Below are 17,698 nucleotides of genomic sequence, written 5' to 3'. Positions count from 1 at the left end.
GGAAAGAGCAGCTACATTTTATAAATTTTGTACTATATTATGAAACAGTCACTTCTAAAATTTTTAAAGAAATCTTTTGCAGACGCACACAAAATGTAAATTTTGTTCTGGTAGAAAAAAGCGGTTTGAGTCAAATGAGATCGAGATGATGAATCTTTTTAACGTTTGTGGAGATATGAGCTACCAACTTTGAAGCGATGGCAGCTGGCAGCGCTAGGACGGAGAGATGAGAAAGCTCAGCAGGGCCGGCTAATCTTGCTGCCAGCGTGGCAGCCTGTATTAAGGGCCTCATCAGTCACCTTACACCATTTTGATCGAACCAATACAACCAAAACACAGGATCCCTTTTTGCCTGCTGAGGCCTGATACAGCAGCATAAATACAACCACCACCTTCCTCTGTGTCTTAAATGGAGCTAAAGGCAAATTTAAATATTCCACAAGGGAACTCTGTACTGCACAAAACAGATTTGGGTTATATTTGTATAGCAGTAGTCAATGGAGCAAATTAAAAGACAGAAGCAGCAGCCCCAAGGAATTTAGTATCTGCTGTTGTAAAGACCAATGAAAAACCCCACAGGACAGGTGGGTCTTCAAGATAAAAGGCCGAGACCGACTATGAAGTGTTCGATGTCAGGACACGTTGCGGACGAGGAGGCTGTATGAAGCATGGCTGTACCAAGGCTAGGAACTCAAGAATTAAGATTGAGGCTTTGACCCCAACTTGCAAGTCTTATTTAGCTACAACAGTGCTCCCTGATCTACTGATTGCAGATGCCATCTGTGCAACGGCATTAGGCGGGGTGAATTAAGGACAGTTCCGTGCAGATTTTCAGCAGTAACTGTCCACAAACAGAGGGCCGAGGAGAATGCTCACAAATTAAAAGCTGACACCAGACACTGTCATGACAATCTCATCTACTCGTTGCTGGAAGTCCTCTAGGAGGTCACTCCTGAGGGAAGAGAGATGATACTCACTATCCTGTATAGCTGAAGTATCCCATATCCAAGGTTGTAGAAGAGGAGAAGAAAGTTGTCTAAAAAGATGCTGGCAATGCTGAGGTAGCGAAGAAAGAATTTCTAGCGCTCAGCCTTGGCTGCAGAGTTTAATTTTAACTGTGTTAAAAATAGAAGCATATGATAGGAACATTAACTAAAAAATTTACAGCTAGAGTATTCATGCTGTGATTTCACTGCGGCCCCTTTCCACTCTACTTTTGCTGCGTGGTGTTGGTGTACTGTAATGTTCTCATTTCTGTTCTGAGCATCTCTCTGCCTACACACTTTCACAACCACTGACCTCGGCAGCACTTGCTCTGCGATTTATGGCCTTGTGGGTATACTCAACACATAGAGTGTTTGGGTTTTTTCACGTAATGGAAAACAAATTGGGTGTTTACTCAACTGCCTTCCCAAACCCTGAGGGAGAAGATGCAATGGCATGCTGGTGGTCTTTTTGCCCTTGTTGCCTGCATCTTCCTTGCAGTGCTGTTTACAAATACTCTCAAGCTCACTAGATTCTGCTTCACGTAACAGCCACGCAAAACCAAGATACAGCAGATGGGAGGTCAAGATTTTATTGACCCAAATGCTTAGCAGCTTACCTGCATTGGGTTGGATGTTCAGTGCAAGTCTTCCCTGTCCCGCCACAAGCTGCAAACTGTCAGGTAAGGTATGTAGAGAGAATTCTACTGTCAGACCCCACGTTATCCCAGCACCTACAAGGGCAGCTGATAATTCATGCCACATCCATTGCCTTGTCATCGCAGCCTTTGGAGAGAGGCCTAGAGCTGGGTTCTGTACTCGGAGCTGCAGAGGTGGTACTACCATGAGCTAATCCTGACAAGAGCATCTGAAGGCCAACAGTTTCACGGCAGGAAACACTCCCTCCATGCACTGGCATTTTGTGTAAGCACGATGCAAAACTTCTGACATACGATCGCATCAACCACAGCTTTAATTATCTAAAGCATTTACACCCACTAAGCAGGCATAGCCATCGGTTAGTTATATTTTACCTTCTCATTTCCAAAGCTTGAGAGGCCGTATTTTCAGACTGGTTGTAGAGGCCACTAGGTTTTTCACACTGAAGCTCAGAAACTGATGTTATGACCCTGGAGTTTTACAACAGACGCTGGTCAGACGACTTGCCAGCACCAAGCTGTGCTTGGACACTGAGAGACACCTCCAGAGACACGAGCCCTTGGCTCAAGCTGCAGCAAGGGAGACCGAGTCCCAGAGGTGCTCCCTCTCCTTTGAGGATGAGTTGGAATTTCGTCTGAGCTCTGGCCAAACTGACACAGCAGCACCGAGCTGGACACAGTTTAGTTGTCTTGGATTTGACTCATCCACGTTACCTTTTGGTCTAAATCCAAGCCAGTTATTTTTAAAGTACATAGCTGCTGTGGAATTGGCTTCGTCAGAAATGTAAATTTGCAGGTATTTAGTCCACAATACGTAATTGTATGCGGGCAGTCTGCCGAAGCGCCAGAGAAAGTTCTTTGGTTGAGAAATGCAGCCTTTGCACAAAAGTTCCATCAGGGCTTTTAGCCTGGAGACTTCAGTCTTAATTTAATCCAGCTGCCACACAAGAACCATTATAATCAATGAACAAAAAGAAGATTTGCACAGTCAGCAACAAAACGCCACTTTAAGTACCTACATATTTGAGAATCCAAGTAATGCTCCTATTCATAAATAAGAGGCTTCCAACTGAGCTTCTAACAAATGAAGTACATTGATGCCGGGCCACAACGTGTTTAGAAAAGCTGGGGGCCCCCTAAAAAATAAAGTACGTTTAGTCAGAGCTGGGCTTTCACCGCCAACAAAGTCACTGAGATAGCGTTGCGTTCTGTGCCTGTCTTCAGTCTGACAGCTGATACCACCGTCATTTTAGCTGAATATTTATGCAAGTCTGAAACCACCTTAACAAGGAGGAATTTTTACCCTCCTTCACACAGTTCTGGCCCAAACCATTACATATCAGTGCTATCCACTCAGACAGCTGCCACAGGACACTGTCATGTTCATTTTTCAAGTTTGCTGTGAGCTTTTTCTTTCTGGTCCCCGGTAAATCAGAGTAACACAGATGTAAATTCTTACCACATTTCACACAGAGACAGGTGCCCCCTACTAATCTGCGGTGGTTTACCTTTGGGTTTGCTCATTAACGTAAGCAGCCTGAGTATCATGTACCCTCCGTTTCTGCTGATAACGCTCAAAAGGTGCAAGGAAGAACATACTGTAATTATCTAAGTCGGAGCCGGAGACAGCAGCAACATTACTGTATTGTGTCAGAGCTATCTGAGTTAAAAGAAAAGAAAGAGGAAAATCCCAGTATTCTACTCATAACCGCAGATGCAGTTTAAATGTTACAAATGTAATAGGAGCCGTCATAAAAACTGCAGGCATGACATAGCAATTTCAGTAAATACAGCACAGTAAATTGCTTATTAAATCAAGCTGCCCTCAAACAGTAGCTGTGGCTACAAATTCAAATGATGCAATGACATAATTTAACTGCATGAAATCACAGTGCTCCCATCCTTTTCTTCCTAACCCTGGGATTTTAGAGGAGCTAAAAAGCCTTCCTGAAGCACGAAACCTTCTGTGAGGCATACGCAGAGTGCACAGAAGGGCTGTGAATGCTTACGCGCTGTGCTAGATGGTCTACTTCTCTCGGTAAATAGAACTTAACCTCTTGAACTTAAACCCTTGGACTCTGCGGGACGCAGTAAGTTTGTTTGCAAATGTTTTTCTCTGAAGGAGTGAACAGACCACTTGGGCATTGTGCCTGGGCCAAAGAGCAATTACGATGGCGCTGGTGGCAGGAACGCTGTTCAGGCTTGCTGCCTATCCAGTCCTGCTCCCATTCCAAAGCGCGGCCCCCGCCAATGTCCGAGGTCCACCCCAATCACTCCGTGTTTTCTGCCATTCTAGGAAATTTACTGATCTTACTGAAAAGACCAAATCGCATCCGAAAGGCAAATGCACTAAGCAGCACACTACCACTGGATCCATCAGACTTTTTACAAAGTGACAAAGCCCAATGAAAGAGGAAATAAGTAATTTATGAACCGGATGCTCTAAAGGATGTGTCTGGGTGTGCCGGTGGGAGGGACAGGCTATGCCCTCTACTGGGAATTTTCTCATCTCCACAGAATACAGCTGAAAACAGCAGCTCTCATTTCTGTTCTTCCAAACCAAGGTCAGGCGTTACCTGGACAAAAAAGGCAGTGCATCTTTCACGTCTGAAACCGCAACACCAACAACTTGATCTCATTTGATATCCCATATTCTTCTTCAGGGCATAAATGAAAAAGATCACACTTAAGAAAAATGCCTAGAATATAATAATAACAAGGCAGTAATTAGGGCCAACAGCACAGCACATGAATTGCAACTGACTGTACACGTCCAAAGATCAGCACATGCAAGGGGTGATGCTGTTCTGAATGCAAGTTGCTGCGTGCGTTAGTCCAGTTAATACAAAGCCTCCGTGTGTGTGCCGAGACTAATCCACAGGGCGTCCAAAAAATTGTTGAAGGTAACAGAGAATGACCACAACTGTTTTAAGACACAAAGAGGTCACTTTATAGGTAGGTTGCAAGAAAAAGAATAGGTTGAAATTGCCAGAAAGATTCCTTGCTACAGCGTAACAGCTTAAAAACACACTCAAAGGCTACATCATTGGAAATGTGGCTTTCACAGTTTGAAATATCTAGCAGGAGTCTGGAAATTAACTGTGGTATCACTGAGCCACCACCTGCAGGTTTTGGAATAGATCTACCAACTCCAAGACACTTCATTCATGACTGATGCTGAGACAATAGGCGGAAGAGGGACTGCTCTAGTCCCGTACGTGCATGAGGGTGGGGAAATCCAGACCATAGTGCACTTCCTTACTCTTGGAAAGAGCAGCATAATGCTGTGTCCTCCAGGCTCCTATTGGCCGGACCACAGCTTGGACCAGAGGCATACGGGTTTTTTGGGAAAAAGACGTATCGTTGATGAGAGACAGGATAACGCATTATCTAACTGGAGGGAAACTTATTAAACAAGCATTTGGCTGAAGAACTTACACACAGAGAGGTAATTAATCTCAAAAGAGACATTTTCAAGCTAAATCGCAGGTGCTGCATTTTGAAGACAAGAAGATGCAATTCCTGCCAGTATTTTTTTCACTAGGTGCCGGACATTATGCTGCTATCACAACTAAGACATAGCTGCAAGTCTGATCCAGCTCAGGAACCGAGTAATAGAAAATTACACATATGATCATCATTTTTACAGTCCTGAGCCAGGGTCACTGCACTCATCCGCCTCTTCCTTGTGGGGAACCGACACACAGATCTCCCGTTTACAAGGGGACACTGCGCACAAACACAGTTGTGACCTTTCAGCAAGAAGTCTTCCACGCGACTCCAGATTTCAAAGGCTGACTTTCTCCTACCGCATGTAGAGCGTAAGCTCTACTACAGCTTATGAGGTAAATCCTCCCCTTCCTCAAATTTACAGATGCTTTTTTGAGCAGTCCACATTTTAAAATCCCCATGTAGCTTAATAGACCTGCTGAGATGAAACAGCCGTGACTTTGTACACTTGTTGAAAACACCAGTTAAAATTAACAATCTCAGAAGAAATCCCTTCTAGCCAGCAAATAAAGATTCCTGTTTTAGAATAAAAACAAGGGAAGGGAACACTTACTTCGTAACCTTACTGCCTTGAGCACTGGTTGGCAAAATTCTTTGTTTTTAAATAAATAAATAAATAATTCTTTTTCATTCCTTTTTAAAAAGTCCTTCAGAAAAAGGATTGAATTGCTTCTGCAATTTAGCACTTGTTGCTGAACTACTAAAAGTTAACTGATCACACTCATTTGGTACTTTTTCTTCTGCTCACATAAAGTTCCTACCAGAAGAGGTGAGGAGCGGAGCAAGCGCTGACCCTGCCTCCACAGCTCTAAAACACTTTCCACGCACAACAGTGCGAGAGGAGCATGAAAGACAGCACTGCTGGTAATAGTGGGAGAGGGAACAGGGGAGTGGGGAAAGTACCCACCATCTTCTAGGACAAGTTTTCAAAAACAAACAAACAAAAAATCAACAAAACCAAACCAACAGAAAATCTTAATTTGCTCATCTCCCATTTACAACAATGCAGGGAGAAAAAAGAAAAAGAAAAAGCTCTCATAAAGCTGGATAACTGAGATTTAAGAAAAAACCCACAGCCCCGGCTTCAGCTTCCGAGGAAGCTCCTGAGGTGAATGAGGGCCATGTGGAGGTCAGTAGGTGATTTACAGGATGGCAGATGCAATGGTGCCTAAAAAAATAAACAAGTTAGAAGTGAACTCAAACCAGAGAGTCAGCGAGGAAGCAACATGACCCCCAGCCATCATGGAAGTGAAGACTGTACAGCAAACAAGTGAAGATGGACCCAGGGAAGTTCTTGAGGTGATTTTGTTAGAGGTACACTTTGGGATTGGTTTTTTTCCTTGGAATAGCCTACAGCAGTCTGACACAATGAACGCATCTCACAGCTTGTAGATTAAAGGTACAACTTTTCAGAAGCATCTAAAGGATTTAGGAACTTAAATTGCACTGCAAATTCCACGGGAATTTGATCTGTAATTAATTAGACTCTTCTGGAGTGTCTTTGTTTTTTGTTTTTAAAGTGTTCTTTTCCCTTGCAATGTCTGAGAAAGTGTGTTTCAAAATCAGGATGCGATTAACTGGAGCATCCCACATTACAGAATTACAGTGAGCAGGAGAACTAATGTATTCAAGTGTTATTTCCGATTTCTGTTTCTTCAGATTTCCTGGAGTCACTTTTAGTTTCTTTCCTGGACAAAGAGGTTTAAGGCTTTCTTGAACTAAGCCCCTCGTTATGTAGCCAGCTACAGCACACTGGAAGCACAATTATGCTACCAAGATAAGACGAAACGCAGCGGTGATGCACCAATTCATCATGTTTGGGGTTCTTCTAATGAAGCCCATTACTCACAGAAGAGAATTTTCTCAAGCAGTTAGTCACCAGCAGACAGCTTTCCCTGTTACTCCTTCCTCTCCTACAGCTGGTGAATAGTCCGGTCGTCCCCTCACCATCCCAAAAGTGCAATATTAGGAAAAGTCAACACCTAAATTAAAAGTAAACAAATAGTATTTAACTTTCCCTTAACCAAAAAAATTAACAATAAACCAGAACAGCTTTCAGGAGCAAGCCAACCTTTTTTGTTTAAAAAAGAAAAAACAAAAGACGACAAAAACAGCCTGCTGTCCTTTTAATACTACTGAAAGATATTGAATACCTTTCTTCAGCTTATTAAAATAAGCATAAAACAACCTACCTACTAATTACAGCTTGCATAGACACATTTTGTTTTGTACTTTGTGCAAATCTTACTAAATAAGGCATGCTTGAGAGTTTAGGTAGCAATGCAGTAGTTATCAAAGAATGCTGAGAAACTGCAAGGAAAATTCCAGGCAGTCTGCAATCCACATCCACTTACACACTTCATTTGACTTCAAAGACCAACAGCTGATAGCTGCAGATCTGTCTGCAACATAAGGCAATATGGTATGTGTAGGGTCCAGCACCTGCTTTCAGCGAGTCATGGGTTTAATACACGTAAGATCACTTGAATGCAAAAAACCTGAGCCACTAGTTAAAAAGAGGGCTTCAGATGTGGATCGGTAAGAACCTCATTTCAGGGAAAAGGAAGGGAAGGGGGAAGAAGATGAAGACATGAAGAAGCACAGCGCTTCTCATAAAGGGGTTTTGTGCAGGTTTTGCGTATACTTTTATACCCTGAACTGTCCCTGTGGGACAATATTTTTCCAAACTGTCTTCTAACAAGTTATCCAGAAGAGTATTTCTGGAACAGAAGAAGATAAAACGTTTGGCTCTCTTAGCCAGCCTACAAGTGTCTATTGCAGAAATTCAACGGGAATCAGTGACACTAAAGAAGGAGTAATGAGGAGGAGAAGCTGCAGTAAGAGCAGTATCAGAAATCTCTCAAATAGGTTATGTAGCACAGAGGGAAATTATAAGGCCTAATATAAGGTAAGGTGGAATAACATTTTGCCCCCTTCTTCCCCCTTCAAATCAAGTATTTTCAGGAAATATTGAAGTACAACCTTCTTTTGTAAGCAGCTTTGCATTAAAAATCCGTTTAAACTCCAAAAGTTCTTTTCAAAACATGTTTAAAAAACCACCTAATAATAATCCTCAAAATCCCCTAGTATTTTGTAACATAAAATGGAATGTTCCTGGGCAAGTGCTGCCAGCTCCTTCAGGAACTCGGGGAAAAGGGCAGCTGCGAGTACGGCATTTCTCACGTGCGCGGGAAGGCTGGGATGAGCCAGGCCTTTCTTGCCTTTCTGTCCCAGGAAAGGCTGCAGTACAGCCGGGTAAGCTTCAGAGAGGTTCCATCCTTTCCCCACGTTGCTGCTGTGCTGGACATTACCTAGAGCCAGGAGGAGAGGAGAGGAGAGGAGAGGAAAGAAAAAGAAAAAAACCTCAGTATATTAAGCACACACAGTATTTGTACAATGTTCAAACCCGGTTTACAAGGATTGTGTTCAGAGGTTAGTTTGCAGTACCCAGACCACGCAGGGAGATACTCCACTAATCCAACATTTTAAAGTTCTACATGGCCTGATTATATTGCATTTTTTATTAGCTATCTTTCCCCAGGTTATATATTATTCAGTTCCAGCTCTGATGAGAGAAATATGCGGGCAGAAGAGGAGTCAAGGGAAAGAGTAATATGGATTTACCTTATGAAATAGCAGATAATATCTACCCATCTAGACCCAGCATGGTTGTCTCAGCGTAAGGGATCCTGTGCTCTAGCCTTCCCCAAGATCAAAATATCCTTTGGACTGTACTTCTCTCTCTTTCTCTATCCTCTCCCCATGAACCACCGTGTAGATGGGTTTGAGGCCAAGCTATCGCATCGCCATGGGAGTTCAAAGTGAGCTAGAAACTAAGGGAAAAAATGTTTGAAAATTTGATTTTTCTACAGCTGTAACACCGCTAACTACGCTTACCTTTAACTCCCTGTAAAGCAACCAAACATTAAAAAAAGAGCAAGTGAAAACCACTGTGTGCTCTGCTATATGATCTCTGCTGCCGGAGTTCAGAGGATCAGGGCTCAAGCATCAGAACGCATGGAATTACACTGACAGCAGCACTTAAATTTCAATCGATTGCTCCTTGTTTCAACCTGAAGCAGAACTGCACTTTAATTAAATGATAATTAATTTAGTGAAACTAAAAAGGTGACAAAATTTAACACTGACAGAAATAAATACATTACAAAGAAAATTTAACTCGCAGAACTCACTGCCACAAGATGCCGTTGAGGTCAGAAGTGGAGACAGATAAAATCCTGTCTAACTTACAAGTGGATGTTCTCATGAACTGTATGAGTAAATAATTAAAAAAAATAACAATAAAGGACTGTCATATTAACTCACATACTGCAGATAAGCCAAACACCACATGGCTGCATTAAGAAGAGGTTTCCTCAAAACGCATGCAGTTTATGTTAAAACACCTCAGTCTCAGGTTACACCACCCCTTCTCTGAAACCTCTACAAGTAGCTAAAGTGAGGACCTGCAGATGAATGCCTCACCTGACGCCGCAGAGCAATCCCTCTGTTCAACAGCTCTGCACGTTTCTTCCTTCCCTGTAGTTCTCCTAAGGCACTATGGAATTGCTGTAGACTTCAAATACTCAAAAGGAAATTGCATCTTAATCATCTAACAAAGTTGTACTTTTCTCGAGTTTCAAAAAACCTTTCCAACTCCAGAGTTATCAATCATTCATATTGTTATTCTACAAATTTTTATCTACTAGAGACAGAGCATAGGAATTTCAGTTCTGTAAAAAATTCTGATTGTGGGAAGGAAAACAACTTAAATTATTAACTACAATGAAAAGATAAAGTTTTTTGCTTCCCTTGAAGATTTTTTTAAAGATTTTTCTAATGTCAAAATGTTTCATAATTAATATTTTAAGTTTTTAAAATCATTTAGCGAATATAACCAGAATGCTAGTATACTGTCAAAGCTTTTCCTTTTTTTTTTTTTAACTCTTCCCTTCAAAAAGCATAGAAATTGATACATATCCCTAAAAACATTTTGATTTAGATTTAACTGCCTATTGGGAGAAAAAAAAAACCAAAAAAACCCAACAAAACACAAAATAGAAAAGCACAGAAAGGTGGACTAGGGATAAGAGATTTGATTTTTTTTCTTTGACCAGGATCGTCCACATCTTTCTAGGGTCAGGATGCAAAATGAATCGTTCAATTGAGAAATTGAGAAAATGAGTACTCTGGAGATATTATCACCAATGCACTGAAAGAAGGGCAGCATTTCATATGGGATCTACATCATGACAGCTCTACATACCTAACCAGAACCCAAGTGGCTGTGTAAGAAAACCACATACTACTGCAAGCAGAAAATAACAAATCATCCATTTCTGCTCAAACACCTTTGGAGATCATCCCTGTGTCAAGAGAAAGGAAATGCTCAGGAATATTTTGGTTTTACATTTGTGTTTCCTACTAAGTCTGGCTTCCGTTTTCAGGTATGAATTCTGTAGGGGGCCAGTTATGCTCAGACTGTATAGAAAACTTTGGGGTTATTCACCACTTCCGTTTGGGGAAAAAACCCTCAGAGAACAACTAATTTGCATGACGCTCAAAGGTGGCATTCAGGCTAATGCAAAGGAATCCTATGGGAGTGCCTCATTTACTTTTTTTTTTTCATTTACCACTATTGTAGCAGTTCCTACCTTGCACTTCTTAATTGATATAATGAACTACAGTGGGTTGACGAACTACTGAGCCAACTTGCTCCAAGAATTACAGTTTGATTACTTGCATCATCAGTCGTGTTGAGAACCAAGTCTGCAGTTATCCAGACACTTATTTACTCTCCATCTATTTGTCAAGAGGTGCCTTCTTTGCAGGAGTTGCCACAACACAGAAGAAAATGTACCAACAGGATGACTAAGCAGCCTTGTTTCAAATTCCTAAATAATGACCAGCATGAGTCAACCTGGCAAATTCTGAAGCCCACAGAAGAAAACTGACGTAAAATAGGAAGCATAAATAAATGCCATTCGGAATGCATTATATAAAAGTTCTCATTGCCGGGAGCTGAAAAAAAAGGGCACTAAATGCTGCCTCCTAATCGCATCTCCCACATGCTAGCTACAATGCCATCTAATTGCAAGGCTTTCTAATCTATGGCACCAGAATGTAGAGCCTAAAATGCTACTGACATTTGCAACGCACAGCTCCTTTACAGCAGGCTCCTTCCACAGACTAATTTTTTGAGAAGCAGCCTTAGCAAGATCATAATTTTATAGACTAGATGTACTGCAAAGCTTAGAAACACATACCATGCTCCCTAGAACTAGGTAAATAATTATTCAGAGCCTTGGAAAATGAAAACACAATGAAAATGGCACATAAAAATTCCTGCTTTCCACACCTCTGGAAATCCAAAAAAAGTACGAACAACTTCACAAAGGTACAGGTGGAGTGGGTGATTATTAAGGACTCCCAGTGATGACTAAGCACACACCTGTAAATGCAGCCTCTCTTGAACCCTGTTGCCAAGTCAGCTCTTAATCACTGCGGTCACTGCTCTCACCAAATTCGATACATCCCCACCCCATGGGAAGATGGCTTTTAAGGGAGAACAAGCACACCCCCAGGGCAGGGCCCCAACTCTACCAGTTGCGTGGCTGCATCTGGAAAGTTCTCTGTTAGAACATTGTCAGAATGTTAGAACATTAGACTCTTCATTTTGCTTACTTTCACTAGCTTCCCTCACGTCAGTGTAACTACTGCTAACTATCAAGACAGGTGGTAGCGTGCACTGTGCTTGAGAAGAAGCAGACGTTACAGAAGTCCCCTGGAAAGGTGGCGTATTGGGATGATAGCTGTTTAAATCCCCATTGCTCTCAAAGTGTCCTGGCTTTTATACCCCCCACCCAACCCTTTTTCTTTTGGTTTGGTTTGGTTTTCATTCAAGAAAGCACAGTTTTCTGGCTAATATCTATCTCCTTCAGTAGTAGCCCAAACCATGATACGAAGCCTTATTCAATTGTGGCAGAAACCAATTCATTCCGGACTTCTGTCCTCCCTAACATTTATCAAAAAAGAACCAATGACTAGCTGAAGGTCAGGCTAAAAATAAAATGAAATCATGCACATATGCCATCTCACCTCATGCCTTGAAAGCAAGTTTGTTTACGGCCAAACTGACAGCGAGCCAAGAGCTGATTTTGTTACCCCTTTAAACAGACATTTTCTGTAGCAAATAAAAGCTTCTAAAGAGTAAAGAATATCCAAATAGATCCATATACTGTGGCCTACTGAGCATCATCAGTTTCAAGCCAGAAGGGTACATCTGCTTAATGATATTCACAACGCACCACACCTACTTTTAATCATGCTGTAGAAAACAAGAGAGGTAACTGGTGAGTCATTCCACCCAGCACTCCTCTGAGCGTGGTTAACATTTACCTTTGGTTAGCAATTCTTCCGCAGCATCAGACATGTCCACACGAAAAAGCAAGTACTGTTGGGCCTCCAGCAGAAGACCTGGGAAGTCTTTTTCAATGGAAGCAAAATGTTCAATTTTATTTTTCACAGACGCCAGCACCTGCCAAAACAACAGTTAACCATTACTTCTTCCTCCCTTGCTCCCAGTGCAGCCACAGACTCAGGCTTTCTCTAGCTGCATTAAAATAGAGTTACGATGAAAGTTATGGTCATACAGAATTTCCAGTTCTTTGCACAAATGTAATTAAAACATTGAAATGAGACGAGAGGCCCTCAGACAGGTGGGAAAGCAACAGGTGGAACTGAAAAGAGCTAACAGAAGGTTTCAAAAGACTGTTCCAATACGTATGACTAACGCTTGTGGTCAAATACCTGATAAAGTGACCGCACGCTAGGCTGAAACACCATGTTGGTATTGAGCAGAAAGGAGCGAAGAAGAGGCTGTGGATAACTTGCCAGCTGAGTAATGATCCCAATAAGCAGCAAATTAACATGCAAGGAATTCTCCAGCATGTTCTCCAGCTTCGACAACACTACGCTGATGAATGGTCCTGCAAGAAAAGAAGAAGGAACCGATGCTTTTGTTTTCACAGAAGAAAAATCCTACCATCTAGGAAACAGGCATTTAAAAGGAATTTTGATCATCGTAACCAACCAAATCAGACCTCCCACACACTAATTAAAGCCACCAGGGAGAAAACCCAAACTGTATCTGAACAGACAAAATAGACTTAACAGAGGTGTTAAAAGCTTTTGTGAGTAGAAGCGCTTTCGCTAGCTAGCCAATGAGCTTACATTAATGGCATGTTAAATATGCCATTAAACTATTCTACTTTACGTGTGCCAATAAGCATTTAGCCTAGTATGTTACAGGCTGCTGATCTATTCCCCTTGAAATCAATCGGAATGGTATCGCTACTTCAAATGCAAAAAGAATCTGCCCTTTTTATGCTTGTTGTGCCTAATATCTATGCAAGGACTGGGCAAAGTAAATTATAGCTAGCTTTCTTGTCTTACCAAAAACCTGTGCTGTTCTAAAGAAAATACAAAAATGCTACTCTAAACATAAAAATCAAGACCTGTGATAGTTCACAGCACAAGAAGGCATTTTCAGTACTGCAAACAGTCACACAAAGCAAAGAAGACATTAAAACAGATTTATAAGCAAAATTATTGGTAGATGTAGGCTTTATCATATAAATGTCACCAGTAAATAACAGCTTTAGTTTGGGTATTCATGCTGTGGGATAACCACTGAAATACAGAAGCATTTACCATGAAAGTACATAAACCCTTAGTGTTCAAGTTTAAGAAACCTTTGCAAGGCTGAGCATGACTTTAACCAAATAATACATATCGTTAGATGGTACAGCCGGCGAGATGCTTCAGGCAGTCTGTAGGAGTCACCTAATCACAAGTAAAGTCTTCGAAACATCCCTCATCCCACACCCAGTCCCCCCCACTATTCTAGCTGTGTGAAAGCTAGGGAGTCCACGCAGAAGAATCCCTGGGTGACACAGTTACAGCGCTGCTGACTTTGAACATCCCACCCTACTCCCCGACACAAGATGCATGCCACGGGGATTTCTAGGGTCAAGCAGGTGGCCATAATCCGATCCCATTCCAGCTACCCTCAGCTAGCACATGGCTGCCATTCGAGCTACCTGGGCAGAGTTTAGCCCCGGTTAATACACCTGCTGTAAACTACGGCGGAGACTAAAGAAATTCTGGGCCAGCACAACGGGAAGGATCAAATCACAAGTGCCTACATTGCCACTTCACCTCATAGAGCATCACCAAAGGTTGAAGTCTATCACATTTTATAGAGACCATGCGTACAAAGCAAGCACTCCCTTGAGTCTCATCTATCATGGCTAATGCCGGCACAGCTCCACTCGCAAGAGGAAAGGCAGGAGGGCCAGTGTTAACAAGGCTTTTTCTGGCTGCTACCTCTCACCCACCATGTGAGCCATCGGAGTGAAGGTCGGTATCACATCCTGCAGGAATCCTCCCCCTGTCTGGGTACCCAATGGAGCAGCCCCAAAACCTTTTGTTGAGATACAGTTTCTCCTGTCCCAACATAACCTACGGCTGCCCCTTTTATGTTCATGGAGACATTTTCACAGAGCTCCTGAGGACAGCAGTGCAGTGGGAGCTCTACTGTATCAAGAGGGATTGCAGGAGAAGGAGTCGAGATATATCACTGTTTCTCTCCTCTAGGTCAGACTTCAAAGCTGAGTAGGTAAAGCTGAAGCTAGTACTTGTTACACGTGCTGTATGCCACTGCAAGAGAGGTTACCAAGATATATTAAAAAATTTCTCAGCAGTAGGGAGACTTTTTCCCCCAAGAAATTACTGGAATGAGAATTGGAGGAACTAAGCAGTGTTTGGAGGCCTTGTAAGAAACAGAGTAAACAGATGAGAAGTAAAAAAATTGTGGCTATGAAGTCAGGCACTTATTTGGGGGGGGAACACGGCAAAATATAAATTCCTGTTCCTGAACACTACATTCTTTCTTGCTCAGGGGAAAACAGGGATGATAGTGTTTAATGCTTTTAAATTGGATATAGACACCAATAGGACATTTTCTTCATAGATCCATAGACCTGAAGAGAGCATCTTTGCACTGCTGACGCTTACTGGGTGTGGGAAACTGTCTGGTTATTCGATTCTGCATAGCGAAGCCCCATCCCACAACAGCATCCCAAAAGACTGAAAGCAACCAAAAAATCCTACAAACATAATACAGCATTCCAAATTAAATATATTATTATATTTGAAAGACACTGCAGTCTCAACATTTCTGAGGTGTTTTTATGAGCACCTCCTTACTTCCGATCACTAAGATCTCCGCTAAAGCTAGGTAAACAGCCTAAGAGTAAAACATGTTGAGGACAGGGAGTAAACAGCAGGCCTTTTTCTGTGAGCTTCTTTTTTCCTTTGTTTTTCTCAGTTGTGGTGGGTTTTGGTGTGGGTTTTTTGGAAAGGAACAAATGGAAGGAGGGACTAGATGAAGAATGAGAGACAGGGACAACATTTTTGAGCTACATTTGACAGCAGATAATGGGAAACAGAAAGGTTTGAATGTGATTAGCTTCTGGCACAAGGAAATTGCCACCACAGCAAAAATAGCAAATTGATTGAAAAACAGGCTGAATTTTTCAATTAAGAAACAGTGCCAGGCATGCTGGCCACAGCTGACCAGAAAGGGCTGCATTTCAATGGACACAAATTAATGTTTTCCCCCGGCTTTCAAATGAACGAGATGCTATCTTACAGAGATTTTGTTTTGGATGAGGAAACCTAGATACATTATTATTTTTTATTATTTGCATTACTGTGGTATCTAGGAGACCTAATTAAAGACCAGGAGACCGCAGTGCAAGGAGCTGTACAAGTACAGATCAAAATCCCCCTCTAACCTCCGGCAGCACTGTCATTCCTGAATGGCTTGGACAGTCTGCAGAGACCAAGCTTAAATTGCTGCCTGGCACAAGGCAGAAAAGCATACCAACAGCGAGGGCGGACCTGACACGGGAAGAACAGGATGCCAGGGCAGAGCATGGAGACAGGCACGTACCGACATGGCACCCGTGCTGCCACCTGGTGCTAAAACGTGAAATAGCAGAGAGGAAAAAAATGGCAACGACATACCACATCCACAGCATCGGAGATGAAAGCCACCAGAAAAACAAATTATTTACCTGCACTCGGTATATTAGAACAGTTACTCCAATCCCCTTTCAACTGCAAAAGCTTTCTCTAGGAATGATGGAGCTCTCGCATACAAACAACATATCCCCTGCTTAAGATTTTAAACAATTACAAAACACAAGCAGCCAAAAAACCCCCTGAGCAACCATCATTTACTATCACCATGCTGACTGTTCCACTCGGCTTTCACGTTGGATCTCTCACTCTCCTTGAACTGGTCTCAGCTATTTGGGCTATACCCTCTTTAGTGCCAGGATTAGTCCTTGCTTTATGCTCGCTCCATGTGCCACACAGCATGATCTCATTTGGCCACCTTTAATCACCCCGCCTTCCTGTATTCGGTATGTATGTAATTGACAGGACATTCCACCTGTAAATGGAGCACACTGGCTCCTGCCAGCATGCTTGGGAGAGACATCCTCCTTTGGTCCAAAGGGAGATGAAATGCTCTCTGCAGAAGGGGTGTCTGCTGAGAAATTCTCAAAGTCCTCTTCCTCTTCTGCAGGAGAGACAGGAGTATCCAACCTCTGCTCTTCCAAGCTTGCATTGTTTGGATCCAGTTCCTTAATAATTTTGTCATACTGTGCAATGAAATCCTCGCCATCTGTGCTCAGCAGTCTTACACTTAAGTTACGATCTGCCTCCTGAGGAGAAAGCTTCAACTCTAAGTCTGGCTGTGGATCAATCTCCATCGTTTTCTGGTTTATTTGTTCTTTCATTACACCTTGAGTCAAGCTCGAATTTCTCTTACTGTGCTCATCCAAGTCCATTTCCTGCTGGCTCTTTGCAAGAGGCCCATTGGCTAAGGTCTGGCTTTGGACCTCATGTTCTCTGGCTACATTTAAAGTTTTCTCCTTGGAGTTGTCATCATCTTGAGTATCCTTCTGGGCACATAACCTGTAAACCATAACATCATCCTGAAAGTCTGATTCCTCTATGTAAGATCCTTTGATGAGCATGATGGCATTTTTTTTCATTTCTTGAATGTGTTTTGGTGGCTCTGCAGGTGGCTGCACCTCTGTGCTTCCCATATCATCATATGGTTGTGGTGAGCTCACATCAGAACCAGGAGAAATCCCTGTGTCATAGCTATCATCCCATTCTAGCTCCAACTGCATCTTCTCACCAAATGGAGTTACTTGAGAGGAGCTACACGTGCTAGGTGTCCTTTGCTGGAGCCGAAACATGGGGTTTTCCACATCTGTACTATTCTCCTCAGCAAGCGTTTGGATAAAGGTGTCTGGATCAGGGTTTACTCCGTCATACAAGGCAGACCAAACCTTACAATCTTTCAGACACTGGAGGATGGCTTCTTGAGCTTCCCCCAAGTACTGCAAGTAGCTGATGTCCACAGTTCTTCCATATTCCACAATGCAAGTAGATTCAGAAGAGCGT

At 42.4% G+C, this 17,698-nt stretch overlaps 1 protein-coding gene across 1 annotated transcript in view; it reads right to left on the bottom strand.

Annotated features, from left to right (window-relative positions):
- Positions 1-8,212: 8,212 nt before the first annotated feature.
- Positions 8,213-17,698, bottom strand: part of FAM160A1 (family with sequence similarity 160, member A1) — a 37,734-nt gene continuing 28,248 nt past the window's right edge. Inside the window, exons 9-12 of the mRNA XM_009893680.1 lie at positions 16,674-17,692; positions 12,962-13,140; positions 12,551-12,689; positions 8,213-8,463 (exon numbers count right to left, since the gene is read on the bottom strand). Coding sequence (XP_009891982.1) covers positions 8,213-8,463; positions 12,551-12,689; positions 12,962-13,140; positions 16,674-17,692 — 1,588 coding nt within the window. The remainder of the gene's footprint in view (positions 8,464-12,550; positions 12,690-12,961; positions 13,141-16,673; positions 17,693-17,698) is intronic.

The sequence above is a fragment of the Charadrius vociferus genome, unplaced genomic scaffold (genome assembly GCF_000708025.1).
Source record: "Charadrius vociferus isolate BGI_N301 unplaced genomic scaffold, ASM70802v2 scaffold59, whole genome shotgun sequence".
Lineage (NCBI taxonomy): Eukaryota > Metazoa > Chordata > Aves > Charadriiformes > Charadriidae > Charadrius > Charadrius vociferus.
The sequence above is the reverse complement of the archived record's forward strand: the minus strand, read 5'-3'. Positions and strand labels throughout refer to the sequence as shown.